The sequence below is a fragment of the Talpa europaea genome (assembly GCF_964194135.1).
Source record: "Talpa europaea genome assembly, chromosome: 1".
Classification (NCBI taxonomy): domain Eukaryota; kingdom Metazoa; phylum Chordata; class Mammalia; order Eulipotyphla; family Talpidae; genus Talpa; species Talpa europaea.
In genome coordinates this window covers 48,584,391-48,602,008 of record NC_140073.1, presented here as the reverse complement: position 1 = coordinate 48,602,008, position 17,618 = coordinate 48,584,391, and the positions used below count along the sequence as shown (strand labels likewise).

At 36.4% G+C, this 17,618-nt stretch overlaps 2 protein-coding genes across 2 annotated transcripts in view; one reads left to right on the top strand and one right to left on the bottom strand.

The window, feature by feature from the left end:
* ACER3 (alkaline ceramidase 3) overlaps positions 1-17,618 on the bottom strand; it is a gene marked incomplete at both ends in the record, with an annotated part of 80,021 nt that overhangs the window by 28,980 nt on the left and 33,423 nt on the right. Inside the window, one exon of the mRNA XM_084250258.1 lies at positions 4,108-4,160. Coding sequence (XP_084106384.1) covers positions 4,108-4,160 — 53 coding nt within the window. The remainder of the gene's footprint in view (positions 1-4,107; positions 4,161-17,618) is intronic.
* Positions 10,791-12,127, top strand: LOC311181051 (large ribosomal subunit protein uL18-like; the record flags this gene model as incomplete). Its single annotated transcript, XM_084249213.1, has 2 exons — positions 10,791-11,456; positions 11,752-12,127. 2 exons carry the CDS (start codon positions 10,791-10,793, stop codon positions 11,974-11,976), a joined length of 891 nt encoding a protein of 296 aa, XP_084105339.1. The 3' UTR covers positions 11,977-12,127.

Below are 17,618 nucleotides of genomic sequence, written 5' to 3'. Positions count from 1 at the left end.
TAACAAATGAGGGCCTACCATAGCTGGGCTACATTTATCCTGAGAGGAGACAAGACAGGAAGCCTGCAAGGAAGATTCACCATCATTTTATATAAAGACCAGTCTAGAGATGGAGAAGAGATGGAGAAGCTGTTTAAACAAGCCCTTATGCACTGATGAGCCTTTCCTTCTCAATCATTAGGAGAATGGGTCAGGTACCTTTTCTGCCTAGTTAGGTAAACAAGTCTTGTCTTAGCACATTCACCCAGTTGTTTTTTTTTCACATATGGGACATACATGCACTAGATTCCAGGGTTAATGCTGTAGGAGTAAGACAATGGACAGCAGGAATGATCCTTGAGAATTAAAAATTTATCCAAATCTTAGTTAGAAAACAGCTGTTGGAGGAATGTCAGAACTTGACAAAATGCTTTGTAAATTCTTCTAGTTATCTATAACTGTATAGCAAATCACCCCAAAAGTTAGCAGCCTAAAATAACAATATTTAGTTTACTTACAAATATGCATTTTGAGCAGGGCTGGGCAAGGATAGTTCATTCAGTATCAGCTGAGATAGATCAGTGGTGGGGGCTGAAGTCATCTAATGATCCACTTGTTCAAATTTTTGCGAGTTGATGCTGACTAGAGTATGGGATTTCAGGTGAGGTTCTGAACATGGTGCTGATTTCAAGGTAAGCATCCCAGGAGGACTAGGCAGATCTATACTGCCTTTTGACTCAGCTTTGGCAAAAAAAAAAATATCCTACCTCTTCAGGACAGTCAATGTTATATTGTAAGAAAAGCATGTGGGGTGAGATATATTGGTATGAATATCTTTGGAAAACACAATAATCTGCCTCCTAAATCTCAGTACCCCTATGAACATATGGTAGTATGCATTAGGATGAAGGGTATTCTGATTGGCTTATTAGTATAACTATTTCTCCAAAGCACCCTGGCAGTCTTTTAAAGTGACTTTTCTTTAAAACAAATGTAAACATGAATTTTATTATAAAATATCTTATGTTTACTGCAGAAAATTTGGAAAATGTAGAATGGCAGAGAGAAAGATGTAATTACTGGTTATCTCACAGTCCCTGGATAACTACAATTTACTATTCCAGCACATTTAATCATTCATTCGTGTAGTTAAATGCCCGTCCTCCTTTCCTCCCTCCCTCCCTTTCATTTATACATCAATTGTGCGCATGCCATGCATGCTCAAGATACAGAGGTATTTAAGAGAAGTGAGATCTCTGCTCACACCAAGTTTATATTCTAGTTGGAAGAGACTGTAAATAAGGTAATTTCCAGTAGCAATAAGTGCAATGACGAGCACTTCATTAAGTAAAGCTAAAGAATTTGTGAAAGGGGTTGCTTTAAATAAAATGATCAAGGAAGACATACCTGAATAGGCAATATTTGTACTGAGGCATTAAAAAAAATTAGACATGCAAAGATTTGAGAGAAAAGTAGGTACACATACTTTCAATTTCAATTCATCAGCAGGATTCATTCCAATTTTTATCTTTTGCATATTTGCAACTCTGTTCTCTGAGACAAATAGACTTCCACTATTTTAAAATATTTATCTAATTAACCAACATTCTATCACTGCCACCTCTCCTCCTAAGACAGCCTCCTCACGCCACTCAGGCTCCAAAACCCCGTGGCAGGCTGCTGCATGGTCTCTTCGGCCTGCTCATGCTCCCCTATCCCACACCGGGCCTTCCTGTCATGTGGAAGCCCTCCCTACCGTTTCAGGGCACTGAATCCCAGCACAGCTGTCTCCACTGCATGAGGGCGCTCCCGACCCCACTCAGATTCCAATCATGTGCCAAACTACCTCCCTACTTGCGTGGACACCCTCCTCTTTTGCGCTGAGCTCTCCCTATGCACAAACATCCCCGGGGCTCTGACACCTGTGCTGGATTCCCTGCTGTGTGAGCACCCTCCTCGTGCTGAATTACATTGGACTATCCTCCCATGTGGACATCCTCATCCCACCCAGCTCCAGTGTGACTGGAGTGCCCTCCCCCGACATGGGGCTACCCTCCCCAACATGCTAAGACTCCACACTGGGTCACCCTCCCAAGCACAAGTCCTTCTCTCCACAGTCAGGCTCTAATGTCTAGCCTAGGCGCTTCCCATTTTTAAAATTTCTGTTAATATTACCGACATGTTCCCCATAAAGGTCAGGTTTCTCCCATACCATCAAAAGATAAGGGAGCTTGATATAGGAATAGGAGTTCAGGATTTGTAATCAGGAAAACTGATTTAGAGTTACCACTGATAAACTGTCAGTGATTTTTGTCAAGTCAAATACCTCCTTTCAGTTCCAGTTCTGGAATTTGTAGTAACTACCCAAGACAGTACATGTGACAGCACTATTGATTGAGCTGGACAAATACTAAGTATTTTTTTAGTATGATAAAATGCAGAGTCTTATTTTCTGGGTTACTATGTAGCTGTTGCTGACTAGTATGGCCATTCTGATTGTTGACACCATTGCTATCTGGTTGTTAAAATGGGTTAAATATTATTCCTGTCATTTCTCACAATTTCTTCTACCAAACTTGTAGCTTTATCAATGCTATAAGATATGCCACACATTTCACAGACTCCCTGCTTCTGTTCATGTCATAAGGCAGGTCTGATGTCATTTCATCCTTTTACTACCTAAAACGTTTCAATTCTTTGAGGTTCTGTTCAAATGTCTTTAACTTTTATAGAAACTTCCTGGTCTCACCGTATTGCTACAGATTATCTGTACTTTTTAAAAAATTAACTTTTATATTTACTATTGTGTATGTCTGTTTTCCCAGCCAGAAAGTGTGAGGAATAGTGTACTCTAGGCGCCATTAGGTCAGGCCCATGTCCTACCCCTTTGTGGACTCTCCGAGTTCAGCACAGCATGCGCAGCACACATGACACCTACTATAAATGTGTTGAATATTAGAATCAATTCTAAGAATTCTTATACAATTCTTATACTTAGATATAATATAACTATAATCAATACTCATAGACTGTTGTATAAATGGATCCACGCAGGGTAGAACTGTCTAGGTGCCTTACATGCATTTGCAATAAATCTAAAGTGAGATATCCTGGAAGTGTGAAATATACATCTGATTTCAGGAACACAAAACATTTCATGAGTAAATTTTCATACTGAGTACATGTTGAAGTAATACTTTGGCTATACTAGGTTAAATAATTAATTTTAAAATTAAATATATTTAATGTTATTAAAATTAATTTCACCAATTTCCTTTTTTTTTGCAAAAAAGCATCTTGGTTTATTGTAAAAATTAGAATTCACATTTTTGTACTTGATTACAAGATTTTTGATGTTACATCAGCCTTTGGCTATTTGTTCAAAAATTAGTCTTACCCTTTATTAACTTGTGTCAATAAAATTATGCCTAAGCGCATCTTCTTCTTTTTTTAAATTAGTATCTTATTTTATATAATTCTTACATAATTTTTCATTTTTGCATAATGTATGCATTTTCATTTTGGTTATATTCCCCATGCAATTGCACGCCCCCCTGACTCTTTAAAATACATTAACTAGAAAAATTTAAATTTATATGTACCTCATATTCTCCTAGACAATACCATTCTAGAAGTTTCTAGGTTAGGGATGGGAAACAAATCAAAAGATTGAGCCCTTAGAGGAAGGGTAGTAAATAAAATTTCTTATATAGCTCTAAAACCTCATTAGGTAGAGGGATTAGACCATTCAAATGGATATTAGGAGAGGCATCAAAGAAAAAGAATTAATTATTTTGGTGAAGTAATTATATCTTTTAAAGATGTCTCTGTTGGACTCTATTCTTTAATCCTGCTCTAAAACTGTTGATGCTTGCACAAAGGTGGTGAGAAAACTATACAGCTCTCACTTGTTTTCTCTATGAGCAACTTATTTGCTTGGCTTTTTACTTCACTTAGTTGACTTGGATTCTTTGGCCTAAAGTAAAAATTCCAGCGATTACAAATCAAATCTTTTTCCCCTTCAGTTTCCCTCTCAATACCAGCCTCTAGTAATGTGTACTTCTCTCAAATATGATGAGTCTCTGGATTAAGAGATACAAGCATTTAGTCAATTTTGTCATTACTCACCTGCATTTCATATTTCAGAGTCATGTGGAAGCACCAGGATCCCAATCCTACCACTGAAATGAAAACAAACAGAATTAGCAAAAAATTCTTTGTGGGTAACCAGAGTGACCTGAGAAGAAAAAAAAAAACATTTCAAAGCACTGAGTTTTAAGAAGAACAAAGTTTATAACATCTTGTGGCAGGACATAGTAGACTCTGAGTAAGCTCTATAACTGATGAAATTCTGATATAAAAAAATACAGTGTAAATTCTCGCACATTCCCTCTACTACCTATGTATCTACTGAGATGATCATGATTTTTTTATCTTTCATTTTGTTGATTTAATGAATTTGTGTATGTTAAACCATCCTTGCATCTCTGAAACAAATCCACTTGATCACAGTGTATGATCTTTTAAATGTACTATTACATTTGGTTTGCTAATATTTTGTCAAGGATTCTTGCACCAGTGTTCATCACAGCTATTGGCCAACATTCTTTTTTTGTGTGGTCTGGTTTTGTTATCAGTATTATGCTGGCCTCATAAAAGGAGATAAAAAGAACTCACTCTTTTTTGATCTTTTGGAAGATTTTGAAAAGGAAGGGTATTAGATCGTTTAATGCGTGGTAGACATCTGGTCCTGGGCTTATGGTTTTGGGGAGGATTTTGATTACTGTTTCAATTTCTTATGATTGATATGTTCAGATTTTCTGTTTTGTTATGATTCAGTCTTGGGATATTGTACAATTCAAGGAATTTTTCCATTTCTTCTAGGTTGTCTGATTTGCTGGCATACAGATGTTCATAGTAGTCTTTTATGATCAAAAATGACTATTTAGAATTTTTGGTTCACAGCACAACTGAGCAGAAGGTAAAGAGATTTTCCATAAAATGCCTGACCCCACCACGCATAGCTTCCCCTACCATAATGGTATACATCTGTTACAATTAATGAATCTACATTGACACATCATTATTACCCTAAGTCCACAGTTTATATTATAGCTCACTTTATAATAACATCTACCATTATAGTATCATACAGAATAAGTTCACTGCTTTAAAAATCCTCTGTGCTTTACCTATTTATCTTTCCCTCCCCCCATGCCCTGACAACCATTTATCTTTTTACTGTTTTCAGTTTTATCTTTTCCAGAATGCCTCATAGTTGAAATCATGCAGTATGTGGCCTTTTAATATGACTGATTTATTTCACTTAGTAATGCAGATCTAAGATTCCTCCATGTCTTTTCATTGCTTGATAACACCTTTCTTTTTAGCGCTGAATAATATTCCATTTTCTGTATATACTTAAGTCTATCTATTCACCTAAAGGACAGTATGGTTGCTTCCAAGTTATGGCATTATGAATAAAGTTGCTATAAACATCTGTGTGAAAGTTTTTGTGTAGATAGAAGTTTTTAATTCTTTTGGGTAAATACCACAGAGCATGACTGTTACATTATATGGTGAAAGTTCTGTAAGAAATCACCAAACTGTCTTCTAAAATTATGCATCCCACTAGCAATGAACGTAATTGCTGTTACCCCACAACCCCATTCCCCACAATAATGGATATTTCCTGAGCACTTAACAAAGTTTCAAGCATTTCACTAAATAAAGAGGTGATGTAGTCTTTCTCTTCAGAAGTGTAAGCAAAACATGAAAAATATGGAAGGGACCTTTTCAGAGCTATGGGAGTCTATGCAAAAGGATTTGATTATTATCTCTCCTGGAGATTCTGGGGAAGTAACATGTATATAGACCCTAAGGAATAAATTGGATCTAACCAAGTAAAATAATTTTGTTTTAAAATGAGATCATTCTATGTAGCAGGACCATCTAGAGTAAGGCAAGGCAGTATATTCAAAGAACTGAAAGGACCTGGCTTAGACTGTGATCAGCGTTGGATTAGGGAGCCAGCAAGGAGACTGGTTTGATTTGTAGGAAGTTGACCGAGGTAATATTCAAATCTGACTTGTATTTGGACTTTATCTTAAGACAAAGTAAGGCTGTTGGCAAACTATACATTCCCCCTTTCCCTACACAGGAATTAACATGATTGCTTTTGCATTAAAAAAATATTGTTCTGATTACAAGGTAGCAAAATGTCTAAAAGGAATAGTCTCCCAATTTTGAGAGCAAAAAGGATTCTTAGCAACCATTCCCCCCCCACACACACATTTATAAATTGTATACATAATACTATGTTAAGACACTTCATATATTTTAAAACACATACATTTTAAAACACAGGAATTTAGAAAAATGAGCAAAAGAAATAACACATATACAAAATAGAAGGTACAAAGCTTTCTTTCTGAAATCCAACAGATCATTTTTTCTCATTCCCTAGAGTGTGAGCATCCTACTCAGTAGCTGCTAGATTAATTTGATAGTCTAAACTCTTTGAAAGGCATTGATGGAATGCCATATTCAAGTTCCATTCATTTCTTTTACCACAACTTGTAACTCATCACACTGACTTCTTCAGGTCCCTTATTTCACACCACAAACTTCTAGGCTGCTCTGCTATTGCTTATCCTGTGCTTACCCTGTTTTTTTCAGTTTGGAATTTCCTCTATTATTCAACCCTACCAGCTCTAATCTATGTCTCTGTTTATTTAAATCTCATGCAACTTCTAGCTCCAATTATTTTTTTGCTTTCCATTCCTTTTGACTTTTTTCTCTTGACAAAATTTCAAATTTCAGAAATGTTGAGTGTTGCTAACTCCTGTATATGTTCTACTCAGACTCACCAATTTTTACATATTGTCATATAAATTATAGTATTATATGTTAAGATTATAAATAAGTAATATAGGGCCTCCCTGGTGGCACAGGGGTTAAGATGCAACCTATGAAGCTATCTGCAGCTACTGCAGCATGAGTTCGATCCTCTGCCAGGGAGCAACCCACATGGGCAGCAGACTTCTGTCTCACCCGCTGCTCCCCTCAGCAGTCAGTCTGCCTGTTCTGCTCCCTACTCTGTCTCTGGTGAATCCTCTCACTACCCCCACACCTCTGGCCTGTATCACAGTCCTGTATGCATAAACAAATAAATAATCTTTTTAAAAAATAAGTAATATATAATTATTTTGGGAACCATTTATGAGTAAATTGGATACATCATGATCCTTCACCTCTTAATACTTAAGTGACTAGTTCATATCCTTGTTTAAAGTCTCCTAAATCAAATCTTCCTCTGCTTTATCTAAAGTCAACCATACAAGGCATCTAAGAAATGTTTGCCTAAGATAGTAATTATCAGTCTTTGATGAGCACTATTTTGCCTAGAGGACTTTGTAAGTACTAGTACTAGATTCCTACTCCAGAAACTCCTGACTCAGTCAGTACAATGGTACCTATATTTTAAAGGCCTGTCAATAATTTTGTTGAACATCAAAAACCAAAGAGCAGGTTAAATTCATCTCTGGCCTGTACCCCAGCTCTTGTATGCATAAATAAATAAATCTTAAAAAAAAAATCTCCAGAGCCAGCACAAGGTCAAGCAAATACAAAACTTATTAAGTATTTGCTGACTGGCCAATTTCTTTCCTTTCCTCTCACTGATTCATTAAAGTATGTGTTATGTACAAAAGAAGGTGGTGAGAAATGACCCTGAGTTGAGAAAATGTAACAAGGGAAATGAGATCTGAAGAGGTAAAAACTATGTGGGTGGAATGTGGGCTTGCCTGACAGTATCATCTGAGATAGAACTAGATTTACAGGCAGAGACAGTGAGGGAGAACACACAAAGGGAGACTTTACATACAGTTTGAGAAAGGTGTGGAGAGGGAGAGAGAGAGGGATAGGGTACAGGTATAGGGATACAGATACAGGGTGTAAGTAAAAGGTACAGGTATAATCACTTCATTCAGGAGGGTTAGGGAGATTGTGAAAGAAGAAGAGAGGTGGCTTTGGGAGCATATAAAGTATTTTCTAAAGTTTGCATCTGTAATTCTGGTGCCAGGTGTGGTACTTTATATACTCTATCGCCAAACTTTTCAAGCTCTCCATTTTCATTCTGTATAGGAAAAAAGCTGTTTTCAGAAAGGTCAAGAAATTGGTCAGGGTCACATGGACAGATAGTGGTGGGGCTGAAGAGAAAAACAAAATCTGGCCCTAAAGCCTTTCCACTGCTACCCTTGGATTTTGGAAGAGAATTTTGATAAAGCTGTAGAAGGGGAGGTATCAAAAAAAAAAAAGAACTTTTCTTAGGAAAGAAATTCATGATGCCCATGTACCTGTGAGGTTAGTAAGAAGTCCAGGTTAGTAAAAAACAGGTTCTGAATTAGAATGATGCCAATAAAAGTAGAAAGAACGAGGCAGGTACTGGAGACCAGAAAGATACACCGCTGAAAATTTGGCAAATGAAAGGACATGGAAGTCCAGAAGGTAGGAACAAGAGGACCAATTAAGGAAGAAACTGGTTTTGTGCCCAGGACCTAAGAAAATTGGAACGGGAAACAAAGGCAGGAGGTGGTTTACAAAGGGAGGGGGGGAGAAATAAGGATGCCTAAAGTAGCCCTCCAACATAAGCCAGATGGGAGAAACTCAGCCTCAACTCCACATTTCACATGTAATCAAAAGATAGTTCAGGGCCTCCCCAGTGGTGCAGCAGTTGAGCGCTGGGTTGCGAAGCTGCCCGCAGCCTCTGCAGTGCCGGTTTGATCTCCGGCCCCCAGCAAGGGTCCCACATGGCCCGCAGACCTCTCCTGCTGCCCGCTGCTCCCCTCAGCAGTGTATTTTGTCAGTCTGCCTGTTCTGTTCCCCGCTCTGGCTCTGGTGGATTCTCCCACCCCCTGCGCTTCTGACTGTACCCAGTGCTTATATAAACAAACAAATAAATCTTTAAAAAAAAAAAAAGTTCAGAAAGCATTTTGGTCACTTCCTATCCAATCCGTGATTAACTCAAGCTCTCTCCAGATACATAAAAATGTTGGAAACAAAATTAGACCAAGAGAATAAACACTGATATGGTGAGTCTTTTTAAATGGTTTATCATGTTGACTATACTCAGGTCTAAGGGAAAACTATGGTGTGTTCATGTGCTTTAACAGGGAAGGGGAAGTAAAAGCCTTTTAGTTATAAAAATTAACAAGTCACAAAAGCAAAAAATAAATAATACCCCACCAAAGTTAGTAATACCTGCATGATTTATCTCAGTAAAGACTAACTTATGAATCTTATGATGAAAAATAAGTTGTAATTTAAGGTTGCACATAAAATTATCCTTACAAGATATAAGTATATTAGAAACTAATCTCCAGAAACTACTCCTTTGGTGTATAAACTTTAACAAGTTAATGCTGATCCAAAACTTAGGAAAGGATCAATTCTTCTTCATCCATTCCTTGAAGTGATCCATACCACTGAAATAGCATTTTTCTGTCTTCAACTTATTCAGTCCTTAGTAACATTTCATAATTCTGACATTTTCCTCTGATGCTTTTTGTAACATCCTATTATTCTGGTTTTCATATCTTACTACTTGCTTTACCATAGGTTCTTTTTTGGCTCTTGTATCACTGACATCTAAATCAGGGTCTATAAATTCAAGTGCCCAGAGAGGCATTTGTGTAAAATAGGCTGAGTGAAAGAAAAATAAGGAAGAGTATAGCCACTGTGTCAACTGGACAGACAATACTATAGAGACCACTTGGGTTAATTATTACTGTGCAGACACAAACACCTAGTGATTTTGCATTTTCTAATTATCCAAAAGTAGGCAGAGATCTGGATTTTTATGGGAATTCTCAATTTTCAAATGAAGTCAACTAATTTAAAACATGGTTATATTTTAAATATGGGACAATTAAAACACATCTGCATGCCAGATTCTGCCTTTGAATGTTGATGAACATATGATATTTATGTTTATCTTTGTGCCCTCTTATCTCTAGATATACATTCCTTTTGGTAATTTTATTTGTCACCATGACTGTGAAAATGATGCCTAAACCTCATCTCTGAACTCAAATATCATATATTTAAATGCCTATTTGACTCTTCATATAATTCTTTATAGGCATTTCAATCTCAACATATCAAAATAGAATGCTAGCTCTCTGCTCTACGTGGTTGCTGAAAATCTTTCTTTCATTCAACCTCTGTAACTAATACATTAGCAAGTCCCATAAGAACTACCTTGAGATTATATCCTGAGTCATCTCATTCTCTCCAAACTCCACTTGTGCCATCCTAGACAAAGTACTACCATATCTTACTTGGAGCATTACAATAGCCTCTGTTAACTGGTTTCCCAACTTGCACACTACTGTTCATCAATTCATTCTCAATTTAGCATAATAAACCTGTTTGACACATTCAAATTTATCAACAGCTACATGATTTTCTGCAATGTTATCTAAACTGACACAAATATGAAATTCCTGAATGGAGAAGTTGAATTATTTAGGTCAAAGGAATAAATGTGCAAAAATAAATTATAAAAATTAGAAATTCTGGAGATATTTTAGAAAGGAACCTAAGTATTTCCCTTTTCTTTTTCTTGAATTCAAACTGATTCAATCACATGAAGAATAAGACATTTCATTAATATATGGCTGGCCTTATCCATCATTTAAAAAGTCTTAGACATCAAAGTTAATATGAAATTCCTTTTTACCCCCTGCCGAAGCGCTGCCGGGCCTGCGCTGCTTTGGCAAATCACGGACAACTGGTGTTTGCGCCGCAAAATGGGGTTTGTAAAAGTTGTCAAGAATAAGGCCTACTTCAAGAGATACCAAGTGAAATTTAGAAGAAGGCGAGAGGGCAAAACTGATTACTATGCTCGAAAACGCTTGGTAATCCAGGATAAAAATAAGTACAACACACCCAAATACAGGATGATAGTTCGGGTAACCAACAGAGATATCATTTGTCAGATTGCTTATGCCCGTATAGAAGGAGATATGATAGTTTGTGCAGCTTATGCTCATGAACTCCCCAAGTATGGTGTGAAGGTTGGCCTGACAAATTATGCTGCAGCATATTGTACTGGCCTGCTGCTGGCCCGCAGGCTTCTCAATAGGTTTGGCATGGACAAGATCTATGAAGGCCAAGTAGAGGTGACTGGAGATGAATACAATGTGGAAAGCATTGATGGTCAGCCAGGTACCTTTACTTGCTATTTGGATGCTGGACTTGCCAGAACTACTACAGGGAATAAAGTTTTTGGGGCCCTGAAGGGAGCTGTGGATGGAGGCTTGTCTATTCCTCACAGTACCAAACGATTCCCTGGTTATGATTCAGAAAGCAAGGAATTCCATGCTGAAGTACATCGGAAGCACATCATGGGGCAGAATGTTGCAGATTACATGCGTTACTTAATGGAGGAAGATGAAGATGCTTATAAGAAACAGTTCTCTGGGTCTCCCCGGTGGCGCAGCGGTTGAGCGCTGGGTTGCGAAGCTGCCCGCAGCTTCTGCAGTGCTGGTTCAATCCCCAGCCACTGGGCGAGGGTCCCACATGGCGCGCAGACCTCTCCTGCTGCCCGCTGCTCCCCTCAGCAGTGTCCTTCGGTCCTTCTGCCTGCTCTGCTCCCCGCTCTGGCTCTGGTGAATTCTCTCACCCTCCCCGTGCTTCTGACTGTACCCAGTGCTTGTATAAATAAATAAATTAATCTTTAAAAAAAAAAAAAAGAAAAAAAAGAAACAGTTCTCTCAGTACATAAAGAACGTAACGCCAGACATGATGGAGGAGATGTATAAGAAAGTTCATGCTGCTATACGAGAGAATCCAGTCTATGAAAAGAAGCCCAAGAAAGAAGTTAAGAAGAAGAGGTGGAACCGTCCCAAGTTGTCTCTTGCCCAGAAGAAAGATCGGGTAGCTCAGAAGAAGGCAAGCTTCCTCAGAGCTCAGGAGCGGGCTGCTGAGAGCTAATAAGCCAAACCATTTTTTAATGGAGATTTTTAAAGACAATACAATAATAAAATTATTGATCCAGCAAAAAAAAAAAAAGTTAATATGAAATTCGCATTTGTAGAAATTACCCAGGATTTAAAAAAAAAAAACAAACAAGCAACAGGAACAATTTTCCCCACACAGTCATAGCTAAGGCAGTCAAAACAGTAATGGAATTGGAATAGGACAATGTACCATCTACATCTTCTAATTAGAAGTTCATTTTCACAATACTTTACTATAATTTTAAGAGTCTCTCAAGCATATAATAGAATTTCACTGTGTTGGAACTCCTTGATTCAAATATTTTGGCATGCCACCAGTCAAATTTTTCAAGGTTATAAGAGAATTCATTTACATTTATCTTTACCTATTTGAGCACACTGTAGAAAAACTGTACAAAATCCCAGGTCTAACTATTATTTATCAACTTTGGCAAATTCATAAATCTCTTCGAAACTCAGGTGCCTCAACCTAAAATAAGGATAGCAATATTTATCATGAAAGGTAGTGAAAACATTAATTGCACATATATGCAAAGAGTAGGAATTATTATTATTATTATTTTTTGTGGAGGATGTGGGCAGACTAGGAATTATTAATCAAAAAATTAAAATGCTATTTCTGTTGGGTTATGGGATATATTGCACTATTCTCCAAATTTGTATTCAATGTTACTATCACATCATTTTTCAACAACTAGGAAAGAAAGATTATCGAGGTTTCTTGCAATGTCTGGAAAATTGAGGATAAAGAAGGAAATAAATTAGTAGGCAAGTTATAAAATAATTTCCAAGGTCCTTTCCACAGCACATTGATTTTATGTGTTTCATTACTAAGTGTAATTGCTACAATTTAGAAAGTTATTAGTCTAGTATGCACTCCATTCACATCCCCATGACAAGAGGCATGGTCTCAAGAACATTGCAAATAACTTTGATTTAGTCTGACAGAGAGAGAATATAGGTATGATCACACTAAACTGAAGACTGCTGAATGCAAAGAATTTTCAGTGGTCTTTTTCATGGGGAAATGACTTTGTATCTCTGTGATATTTCCACTTTAGTAATTTTCTATTTCAGCATTGGATGTAAAAAGAGATAATAAACATCTTTAAAAGACTTTCCTGTTTTACTTTCTGACATTTTTGCAACTTGCATTCTTTTTCTTGTTGCCAATTACCTATTCATCTAGATCACTGCATATCAAATACATCTATACACCTATAAATAGATTTTGTTTTTTATTTATTTTGCAGTTTATCTCTCCTTAATGTAGCATAAGCTCTGTGGGGACAAGGACTTTGACTTTTCTGCTGTACATAAATACTCAAAAAGTATTTGTAAAGGAAAGAATAAGTAAAAATGTTCTTTATTTTAAAAGAATAGGACACATTACAATTTGTTGACTTTAGGAGTAAAGAGAAAAATCTCATAAAAATATCTCATGGAAAAGGTTTCTTTTGATTTGGTTCTATTTTAGATAATGCACAATTTTAAGTTATTAGTGTGTGGTATGATTAAAAGCATATCAATCTGGGTTTAAGTATAACTCCATTTGTGTGATCTTAGCCAAGTTAATTCTCTGCTCAAATACTGTATTTAAAAAACAATATTCAGTGTTTTAAATGACATAATATAAATTAATGTACATCCACCAGGCCTGATATATAACACACTCTATGACCTATGATTCTTGTTGTCTCCTCAAATTCCAAAATGTCAACAGCAAATTCTATAGCCTCACAAAAATGAATGACTAAGCCAATATCCATGAAATTTGGAAAATTCTAAGACTCCTAATATCAAATATTAAACCAGGCAGATAGAATTTATTTTTTATTTATTTATTTTTAAAGATTTATTTTATTATTTATTTTATACAAGCATTGGGTACAGTAAGAAGTGCGGGAGGGTGAGAGAATTCACCAGAGCAAGAGCGGGGAACAGAGCAGGCAGAAGGACCGAAGTACACTGCTGAGGGGAGCAGCAGGTGGCAGGAAAGGTCTGTGTGCCATGTGGGACCCTCCTCCAGTGGCCGGGGAGCAGCCGGGGATCAAACTGGCGCTGCAGAGGCTGCAGGCAGCTTCGCAACCCAGTGCTCAACCGCTGTGCCACCGAGGAGGCCCCAGGCAGATAGAATTTAACTTCAACTGTGCTTTTAATTTATTCTTCCAGTTTTAAAACAGGACAAGAAATATTAACTCATTTGAATGCTTTACCATTCTTCTCTATAAGCAGAAATAATTTTGCTGGTTTACAAAAATGTTTACTTAAAACAAGTATTAGGTTCTTATTTCCTATTCAATTTAATAGCAAGTTTTACTAAGGCACTTATTTGAAAAACAACCAGAAAAGATATCTTTGAATCTTTTACTGATCTTCCTTGCATAAAATATATTATCTGGAATACAATATAGAGGGTCATAAACAAAGAAGAGAGAGGTACATATGCTTCCAAAGCAGCTATAACTAGAATGGCAAATTAAATAGAATTCATGGTTATTGTAAGAAATGGACATTTATCAGAGACACTGGACAGGAGAAAATATGAAAAAGTAATGTCTTTAACTCTCCCCCAAATACTTTCTAATCCAACTTGGAGCTTTTTTTAAATAATAACAACCACAACTGTCAATACTCACTCAATTACAAAATTATTTGACCAATGTCTTCTCCCCTACTAGGCTATAAATTTTAATGAACAATGGCTTGACAATTACTAGCTCATAACAGAGTCTCAGTAATTACCTACTGAACATTTTAAAATATAAATATATGAACATTTTAAAAGTGACTAAATGCTTTTTTAAAAAGAAAACTCACATTTTTTAGGTTGAAATAAGCCATAAAAAATTTAGTTTCTTCACTAGAAAGAACAACAATATTTCCTGTATAATTCCTAGAAAACCACAAAAAACTATTTTTTATTAAGATGTTTATGAGGTAAAAATGATTTACAATATTGTTAACGTTTTAGGGCTACAGGTTCACACCTCTACAAATGTATGTTATCACACCATGTCCTCCTCCAAAGCCTCAATAATCCTCCATTGTACTCTGCTGGGCCACCCTCCCCTAATGGTAGCCTCAGTTGTTGTCAGAAATTTGCTGTGATGTAAGTTAAGCTGATTCATATTGATTGCTATGACTGATATGTTTAATCTCACTTCTATCATACTGTTTTACTATAATTGTAATATATAATTTTTTATTTACTGTATTTCTCTGTGACATGTCTTTCATGCTCTTTTAAAATAATCTTTTGGTATTGAAGAAGTTTTCTTGTTCTAGGAGTTACTTTTGCACTTATGCTTTTTTATCCTGAGCCCCCTTTTATTTAACATGAACTTTTACTATCTGGTTGTCACTTTAATGTTCATTGTATGAACTAGGCAACAATCAGTGGACTTACTCTACCCTGCCTTTTCTTTGCCCATTTAAAAAACCATGTTCTTTCTATTTCATCAGTCCATATAAGCTTCTGCTATTCTTCAATCCTTGTCTACTGTTTCTGTGTTATATTTATAGTTAAATAAATGTTCAACATCATTTTCCCAGTCATCTCTTGGTTGGATGAACATCATTCCCTAGTACATAGCAGTCACTAGGACTTACTGTGAAGGTGATAGTCTATATAATCACAGCCAAAAATTGTAATCAGTAGCTACATATGGGAACTAAACACTTGAAATGTGGCTAGTGTGATGAACTGAATTTTACCTTTTATTTATTTATATTTTTAAAGATTTATTTTTATTTATTTATGCATACAAGAACAGGGGTGTAGACCAGAGGTATGTGTGCAGGGTGCGGGTGAGAGGATTCACCAGAGACAGAATGGAGAGCAGAACAGGCAGATCTACTGAAATACACTGCTAAAGGGAGCAGCAGGTGAGATAGAAGAGGTCTGCAACGCCATGTGGGTTAGCTCTCCCTAGCTGGGGACAGAACTCATGCTGCAGTGGCTGAAGATAGCTTGATAGTGCTGAGACTTAACCCCTTGAACCACCAGGGAAGCCTTTATTTAATTTTTATTGTTCTAAATTTAAAATGTCACATGTGGCTAAAAATATTAAATTAAATAGTACAGTATTAGTGGATTCATCAAGGTGTTATGTGCACATTATTCAATGAGTACATGTTTAAAAGTTTTTCTATAACCTAGATTCCTGAAAAGCAACTTGGTTATAATATAAAATCTTTGGTTTGTATTAAAAATGCTGCTCACCCCACTGGTGCCTTCCTTTGTATGTTGCAGATGAGGTCTGATATTCTTGTCTTTGTATATAATCTGGATTTTTTTCCATAATGCTTTCAGGATTATGGAATCCAATAGTGTTATTTTTTCTTACATTCTTTTTTCATATTAAGTCTTCAAAATCTAGTGTATAATTTATTTTTAATTTTTATTTTTTTACAACATTATTCATTTTTAAACAATATTTGCTTCCCCCCTCAGGTGTAGTCCCCATAGAATTTCCTTCACCAATGCACCCGTGCACCATCACCTCAGTCCCCTGTGCTCCTCCTCCCTCCCTTTGATTCCTCTCTCTCCTCCTCCCCAGCAGGATGTCTCTGATTTATAATTGTCTATTTTTGCTGTGTTGTGTTTTGTTCTGTTATTATTTTTTTACACTGATGTTTTATTTGGTTCCTCTATATTCCTGCAATAAGTGAAACCATCCGATATTTTTCTTTTTCCTTCTGTCTTATTTCACTGAGCATAATTCCTTTTAGCTCCATCTACATTGCTGTGAATGACATGAGTTTATCTTTTTTGCTTGCTGAGTAATATTCCATTGTGTATATGTGCCATATCTTCTTGATTCAGTCATCTATTTTTGGGTGTTTGGGTTGTTTCCAGGTCTTACCTATTGTAAATAATGCTGCAATAAACATAGGAGTACAGGTGTCCTTTTGAATAGATGTTTTTGTGTCCTTTGGGTAAATCCCTAGGAGTGGAACTGCTGGGTCATATGATAGCTCCATTTTTAGTAGACTGAGGAACCTCCAGACAGCTTTCCATACTGGTTGAACCAGTTTGCACTCCCACCAGCAATGCAGGAAAGTTCCTTTTCACCACATCCTCGCCAACATTTGTTGTTGCTTGTTTTTTTTGATATGTGCCATTCTTACTGGTGTCAGGTGGTATCTCAATGCGGTTTTGATTTGCATTTCCCTGATTATAAGGGATGCTGAATATTTTTTCATATGACTATTGGCCATTTTCATTTACTCTTGGGAGAAATGTCTTAAGCTCTTCTGCCCATTTCTTGACTGGATTGTTTACTTTGTTTTTGTTGAGTCATGTGAGTTCTTTGTATATCTTTGTGATCAATCCCTTATTAGTTGTATGGAGTGCAAATATTTTTTTCCCAATCAGTGGGGTGTCTCTTTGTAAAAATCCAGTAACTTTAAAAGGCTACATTTCAGAATTGACCCTTCCAAGTCAGTTTTATGATTCAAAAATGGATCTTTCAATATGTATATTTAGATCTCTCATTTCCAGGAAGTTTTCTCAAATTACAGTTTCAAAATATAAATTTTGTTCCATTATATTGTTTTTTTTCTTCTCCAAGGACTCCATTACATGTATGTTGGACCATCTTAGCCTGTTTT